At 37.3% G+C, this 7,730-nt stretch overlaps 1 protein-coding gene and 1 long non-coding RNA gene across 2 annotated transcripts; both read left to right on the top strand.

Moving 5' to 3' along the window:
• The first annotated feature begins 147 nt into the window (after nucleotides 1–147).
• Nucleotides 148–2,780, top strand: LOC122415680 (uncharacterized). The gene is made up of 3 exons (XR_006261957.1): nucleotides 148–1,495; nucleotides 1,848–2,054; nucleotides 2,265–2,780. It is a non-coding gene; the product is annotated as an uncharacterized lncRNA (long non-coding RNA).
• A 2,455-nt stretch (nucleotides 2,781–5,235) lies between these two features.
• Nucleotides 5,236–7,681, top strand: LOC122415557 (glycine-rich RNA-binding protein 3, mitochondrial-like). The gene is made up of 4 exons (XM_043427760.1): nucleotides 5,236–5,657; nucleotides 6,021–6,122; nucleotides 6,366–6,450; nucleotides 6,931–7,681. The coding sequence occupies exons 1-4, from the start codon at nucleotides 5,615–5,617 to the stop codon at nucleotides 7,418–7,420; spliced, it is 720 nt and encodes a 239-aa protein (XP_043283695.1). The 5' UTR covers nucleotides 5,236–5,614; the 3' UTR covers nucleotides 7,421–7,681.
• The last annotated feature ends 49 nt before the right edge of the window (nucleotides 7,682–7,730 follow it).

The raw sequence follows: 7,730 nt of genomic DNA, 5'->3' as shown, positions 1-7,730 counted from the left end.
GAAAAAAATTGACATTGTTCAGCAAGCCTTGCTCATGTTGCCCAAAAAATTTCATATTTTTAGCATCATTTTTAACGGAGATATCACTGAATGTGTCTTGACGTCCATAAGATTACATGTTATTTGGCCCGAATTGTTATTGATTTTTCTCAGCAACAACGCTCCTAAACTGTCTGAAAATTTAACTGATTTTTTTTACACTTCACTTTATAAGATGCAATCGGTTTAAAAGCGATGACATCATTTTCATTCTAATGCCTCAACTTCCTTAACTCCCCGACTGCCCGCAGGGCCAAAAAGAGGGGAGTTGTGCGTTTCACTGCGATCAGTGGGTGGGGGGATATTCCTTTGTTGCCAGTTTTCTCGACCAATTTTTGACACAATTGCCCCACATTGAATTACATCCACTCTGGTAAAATTTTTCTTGCTATATCAAAGACTCTGTGACGCGGAAGCCATATGGCATTGCCAGATATTTTTCGAGCAACAAAGGCGGAACGTGGAGCGTGTATGTCGAGATTCAAAGATCCCTCCATTCTTACGAAGCCGATTACACGTGATCCGCCGCCACGCGTCGGTTCGAACTACCTCAGTAAAACAAAATGTTTTAAAAAAACATTAAAAAAAAAGCTCCCGACTGAAAAATCGTACAGCTTATTGAAAATAAAATGAAGTCGAGAAAAAAATGAATATTAGAAAAGCACAACAGTGTAAAAAAGATATGCGTTTCCAGAATATTATATATCTTCAAACCCCTTTTCTTAAGAAAATAGGAGTAAACTTTAAAAAGACTGAAATAAAATAGATGAAATATAATTAATAAGATAGATAGGAAACCATTTAATTGTTAATTCCCTCGAGATTCGATTCCTATGGTTAATTTTTATTAGTGGTAGGTAAGTCATTTACGTACAAAAATAAAAATTTTATTATAAATTGTCAAAGTTTAATGATTGTACAAAGAATGAAGGTGATAATAAAAAAAATGTAATCTCACAAAAAACTGAAATATGTTGTAGACATAATGGAATATAATATTTGGCGGGAGATGTTTCTAGATCTTACTTAATGATTTTATTGGAGACTTGTTTTATTAAGGTAGCTCGAACCGACGCGTGGCGACATTCAGGCCGGGTCGGCAAGAGCGTTACGTTACAGTATCAATAGCCATCAATAGCTGTAATTAGCCTTGTAAGAATGGAGGGATCTTTGAATAAACAATCTCGAGATACACGCTCCACGTTTCGCCTTTGTTGCTCGAAAAATATCTGGCAATGCCAAATGGCTTCTGCGACATAGCGTCTTTGAACATAGCAAGACAAATTTTACCAGAATATGAATGGAATTCGGATCAATGTGGTTACGTACATAAAAAAAGGTGCTTAAAGTCACGATGAGTTCTGCGTATATATACAGCGTTTTTTTCGTACAGATCATATCACATCAGACATCGGCAAATCGTCGTCCTAGTCAAAAAAATAATTCACCTAATCGAGTGAGTAATATTTTCATCAATAATGAATTCAAAAATTGTTCTTGTCGCATTATGCAATTCGGTATAAACATTGAGAGTAATAACATTAAAGGATGAGACATAAATTTTATTGTCGCAGTCGACGATTTTTTGTCCATTGAATAATCGATTCTGACTTTATCGTTCTAAATTTCGTTTGAGCAATCTTTGTGCTGTTGCACTATTTTTTTCTTTCTATCGAGTAAAAAAAGTACAAACTGACATTGGCATAGGGAACCGTTTATTCGTTAAACCTTTCGGATAAATATTAGGGTTGGGCAAACTGTTGGAATAAATGGTAAGCGTTTTTTAAAAAATGATCATTTTTCCGCAGATATGAAATTCTTCGTGGGCTTCCTCGCACTCTCATTACTTTTCGTTGTTGCTGTCGATGCTACTATACAAACAATTAGCATCCCATTTTCTTCGTGCCTGCCAGAAAATATCGTTAAAATGAATGCGATAACCCAGAGTTATTGCAGAATTGTTTTAGCCAGGAAAAATGTACCTGTAGAAGGAAATTATTATATCAGCTACGATGGTGAGTACGACATCATTGCAATAGAGATTCGTAATTGATCAACTTACCTACATTTTCTTATTGTCATGATATTCAGAATTATACAATTTCTGAGAAATCATGTTTCATGATTATTGCATTGAGCAAGAGAACAATAACCCATAACATTTATTCCATAGACAAAAAATGTGCTAAAAAATTTGGATGTTCAATGTACTTTTTCATTTTCAGATGGCACTGGAACGATCCCGGATGTCCAACATTCTTTCTTCCGCATTGGAAGAAGGAGATAAATTCATTGCGGTGATGCACACGTTGCTGTTGATCAACATGAAAATCCGCCACTAAAAATTCTATTTATTATAATTCTCCGAAACAATTATTTGATATTTAATAACTTATTACATTTTTTTGTACGAAAATTGGAGAATCATTTTCCTTTTTAATTATTTCCTCTTGCAACTGAAATCATTCCTCTGTCATTTTGATAAATACCAATTATCAAATACGAAACACTGTACGTGGTTTCTTCCAAACCATTCACCTTGGGGTTCGCCGGACTACAAACTGTATGATAACGTTTTTTCGAGTCGTCATTTTCGATGGGTAAATTCAAACGGCTCAAACAATTTTACATTTTTAACTTGAAATCTTGTCCAAGTATTTATGCATTTTGAAAAAAAAGTAGCTGAGTTTTGAGTTTCCCACAGCCACTATACCATGAATAAATTTACAAAAAAATGTCAATTTTTAGTGGACATCGAATTCTCATCAACGCGATTATCGTTTTTTTCATATTATTCATCCAACATATATTTCCATAATTTTGCGCTCCTGTAAAACGAATAAGTAGGTCTCTTTTAACTAACGCACCTCATCGTGTTTTTCGCGACTTTTCATTTGTGAGTAATTCGGGTCAAATTATGGCAAATATTATTAGGTCCAAATAAGCCTCTCCGGTGGCAGGACATTTTTCGTGCCGAGAACTGAAAACGCTGAAAAAAAACAAGTTTTCAGATCTCCACGAAAATTCCGGGGGGTTTTGAAGTCGCTGATTACGAATCTGCACTCAAAATGCAAAAATTCAAAATGGCGGACCAAAATGCACGAATTGATCTGACGTTGAATGGCGTCAATGCCACTGAAGCGGTTAATGAAATTCAATATAACCCCATCCACAAAGATCGTAAATAAAATGACGCAATTTGGTCAAAGATCGAACGTTCAGGGTAATAAGAAAATTCGTTTAAAAATTCAAGTATAAAATCGATTTATACATCGAATGTAAAAATACACAGTTTGTGGAAATCGTTATAACCATCTAGATATTATGATGACCACCCACTGAATCGAAACCGTTAATGATCGAGAATCATCGGAATAAAAAAAAAAAAAACTTAAATAAATCTATTTGTTACAAGATAACTACAAGATAAAATAACTGCAATTATCGACTCAGTTGGATAATTTGATTAGCGAACGTGGTTTGAAAATGATTGCATCTATTTTTACCTCTATAATGAATGTGTTAATTTATTTTTGGGAATTCCGCCAAAAACAAAGTCGAAATTTATAGGCGCGGGAGATACCTGCGCCAGAATAGTTCGAGCTTGAAATTGTTCGATGATTCATACGTAATTATACATCGAGCAGAGGAAATCCCAAACCTCAGCCTCAAGTTTTAACGATGCTCGAGGTTTACGAGCATAACAGAGAGGAAAAAATCTTGAAATTAAATCATGAATGGAACGGGAATGTTGACCGAGAGCCGACTGGAAATCACGAAGGTCTTCGAAGACCATTCGCATCTATGACGTGTTCGACATCGTTCTCGGAATATTGTGGCCACTCGTGGACCTCCCGAAAACCAGTTCGATAATATTTCTCATTCCCAGAAGCACGATCTACATATTCTGATCGTTTGCTTACGATAAGAACATCAGCCTCGTGACTTCCGATTCGTAACTTAAATTATTCGATTATTTTCAATAATAATTTAAATTGAGCCAATTTTACATCTTTTTATCAGTAGTTAGACTTTTTTTCCGATTTATACTCTGAATATTAATTTCGAGAAAAATGTCCGCGGATTGGTGAGCCGGGAATGAAACGAAAGTTTCTCTTCGCCGTTTAGCAAACTCAAGATTTACGATATTCGCAATATTTGACGAGAATAATTTCTCAATAACATTAGCAATAAAAGTGTTGTATTTTTCACTGCTTCGTTAAGGGTGAATGATACAAAAGTCGAAATAATTAGAAATTGATCAAATTTGGTGATAATGTTCTTCAACATCAAGTGCGAAAACACAAATTTTTTCAAAATTTTCTTCTGCTTAGTTATCGAGTAATTACGCATTAAGGATATATTGCACAGGCGATACAATGTTGCCATGCTAAACCATGCTAAAAACATAAAAAAATTCAAAATGATCAGAATTTTATAAAATTTGGTGAACATATTCTTTAGTGCCAAATTTGACAATACAAATTTTTTAAGATTTTTCTTCTGTACAGTTATCGAGTAATTGATCACTAAAGTTCACGTGTATAAGCATAGCGTTTCCATATATATAGGTATACATTCCGGGCATAAGAAATCTGCTTTAATCCGTAATTACTCGATAACTAAACAGAAGAAAATTTTGAAAAAATTTGTGTTTTCGCACTTGATGTTGAAGAACATTATCACCAAATTTCATCGATTTCTAATTATTTCGATTTTTGTATCATTCACCCTTAAAGCAGATTTCTTATGCCTCGAATGTATACCTATATATATGGAAACGCTATGCTTATACACGCGAACTTTAGTGATCAATTACTCGATAACTGTACAGAAGAAAAATCTTAAAAAATTTGTATTGTCAAATTTGGCACTAAAGGATATGTTCACCAAATTTTATAAAATTCTGATCATTTTGAATTTTTTTATGTTTTTAGCATGGTTTAGCATGGCAAAATTGTATCGCCTGTGCAATATATCCTTAACTTCCACATTTGAATTTGAACTTCTGTGTATCGTGAAGTCAGACAGGACGATATTTATTATTGTAGCACAATTCAGAATGACTTAAGGTCGTTTGGTCGTCGATTCCGCTGAGATAATAGCACATGAACTTGACTGTTTCCGTTCGGTGTTGGTCGGTGACGAGGTGAACCTTTTACTCGCTTCTAGGTAAAGCTCAGATCATTCGCTGTCTAAATTCTCCCACGAGTGATTTCGGCGAGCAGTGGAGCGGCGGGCGCTCCAACAGAGAGAGGAAAAGGTGACGTAGTAAAACTCACTCCGGAAACTCCAAGCGATGGGATCGCGCGCGAAGAACGTGTCCTTACGCGAAGTTCTGGCGCGAGCATGTTTTCGGAGATTGTCCTCGGAGTGATTCGCTCTCGTGCATAAAACTGGAGGAATCTGGCCATTCCGGACCAGTCACAAGTGCACGATCGTGCGCGGTGAACGATCAACGGAACTCGATATTTTGGCAGTTCGTCGTAAACACGAAACCGCGTCTATTTTTTCACTTGTGTTTTTCACCGTACTTATTTAAGGGCTTTTCCGAGGGGAGAGAAAATCGTCGAAGATGCTGAAATACGGTGCCTCCGTTCTGTTCGTCACTTTAGCCGGTAGATCAATTTTTTCCATCGTTTTTATACCCGTTCAATCCCCACTCATCTCCCGAAATTTTTTTCCGAATTTTACGAAACGCGATTTTACCAAAAAATTTTACAAAAAATTTTACCAAAAACCAAAATTTACCAAAATTTACCAAAAACCAATTTTACAAAAAATTTACCAAAAATTTTACCAAAATTTACCAAAAAGGAATGAAACGAAGTTTAACCGTTCAAACACGGATCATTTGACTGACACGTGCTAAATTTTATTTCGGAAACGATGATTCTTTACGAAAACCTTCCCCTTGAAACTTCATCCCTCGTTGGAGTATTTAAGGTGTTTTCATAGCATGCTTTTACCCTTTTTTCAAGTTACCGGCGTTAATAGCTTCACTTTTCCGGATGACTCCGCTCCAAGGACGTGGGGTGGTCGAGGATACGACGAAGATGATTACGACGATTCAGGATCGTACGGTACTAAATTTAGCCTCTAAATCATCCAATTTAAGGGCAGTTTGATCATGAACTATTTCGAATGGGTTTTGAATCGTATTTTTTTAAAAATTGCTCAATTTTCAAAAACTGACGACGAAATCTCGCGTTAAGAAGAATCATTTTTTCTTTCCAATTATTTTTTCCATTCTAGTATCGTTGACAACGAACTCGAGCCATTCTATGACCTGGACGTTAAACTGAACTTTCGTATTTGTATTACAGGGTATCGCCCATCGAATTATGATCATGGTTACCATCATGGGTACAACGATAATGATTATGGCAACTTTGGGGACTTCGGAGAAGGGTAAGTGATCATTCTGCAGTGTCTTTCGATCGTATTATTCGAGGATCAAAAAGATAAAACGTCAAATTTGATTTTGTTTCAATTTTTTATCGTTCACAACAAAAAAGGTGAGCCCCACAGTTATAAATTTCGAAATTCCGTATTCACATTCTTCGCATTATGTTTGTTGTTGTCAAACGTAGAATCTTAAGGGGGTACGTGCTCCAAAATAATCGAAATTTTTGATAAAACGAGATAAACGGTTGTACTCGTTGATGTAAAAGCTCAATTCTATTCGTCATTGGCTCCAGACCTCTACAGCATAGTTTTTCGGACACAAATCCTTCCCCGAGTTTTTCGATGACGACAAAAATCATCTCCGACGAAGACGTTCTCGGTGAAAATGTTGAAAAACAAACTTCTCGATTGAAAAGTCTCATTTCTCGATAAAAAGGGACGAAATAGCAAGTTCAAAGTATGAAAATCGTTGTTACCGAACAGATATGGTGGCCATGGGTATGGCAACCATGGATATGGTCACGGGGATCTGGATCGGCGTCCGAGCTACGGTGGTGTAATCGGTCAGAGCGAGTCAAACGCTCAAGCTCACTCGTCAGGACACGGTGACGCCGGAGCTCATTCTCAAAGCGGCTCGCAATATTTCAACGATTTTTCACAGAACCATGGACACGCTGGATCTCGAGGGCGCCCTTTTCCGGCCGCTCAATATCCTTATGATGCAGGCCATCATTTGGGAGGTTCGAGTGCCTCGAGCGCGGCCTCGGCGAGTTCCGGCGTAGGGCATGGGTTCGGGGGTGCTAGCGCTGCCGCAGCATCAGCTTCTTCGTCCTCTTCTTCCGGTGGTTTTGCCAACAGACCGAGTCGGCCTTGGTTCCTCAGGAGCGGGGCATCCGACGACGATTCCGACGGCGGTGAACACGACGACTCTTCAGAGCCAGACAATGACGGAATCGCCTTTGACGATCAATGAAAACTTTTTGTGATGTCGGTACGACTGTCGAATCGCATGCGATCAAAAACCTTCGCGAATCATCGTTTTCGCTCGGTGCCAACATAAAACTGGCTTTTGATGATACACTTTCACCGTTTACGGAAATAATACTCTGCCGGTCAGTGATAAAAGCGACGAAACCGATTCCATGAGAAAATTCTATGATTTCGTGTGGAAAAAAATCCAACGCGTTCCATCGAACCGAAACAATTGACGAACCATCATTTTTCATACGAAAAATAATGATTATAGATAACGAGCGCTTGAAAAGTTATTGTTTTTTGTACCC

Source organism: Venturia canescens, chromosome 9 (assembly GCF_019457755.1).
Source record: "Venturia canescens isolate UGA chromosome 9, ASM1945775v1, whole genome shotgun sequence".
Classification (NCBI taxonomy): domain Eukaryota; kingdom Metazoa; phylum Arthropoda; class Insecta; order Hymenoptera; family Ichneumonidae; genus Venturia; species Venturia canescens.
Note: the sequence above shows the minus strand (reverse complement) of the source record. Positions and strands in the feature narration are given on the sequence as shown.

What these genes read in the sequence shown, in the direction of transcription:
- LOC122415557 (XM_043427760.1), top strand. Translation starts at nt 5,615, where the DNA reads ATGCTGAAATACGGTGCCTCCGTTCTGTTCGTCACTTTAGCCG. An exon ending in CGACGATTCAGGATCGTACG is followed by an intron (nt 6,123 to 6,365) that starts GTACTAAATTTA and finishes TTTGTATTACAG; the next exon opens with GGTATCGCCCATCGAATTAT. An exon ending in TTTGGGGACTTCGGAGAAGG is followed by an intron (nt 6,451 to 6,930) that starts GTAAGTGATCAT and finishes GTTACCGAACAG; the next exon opens with ATATGGTGGCCATGGGTATG.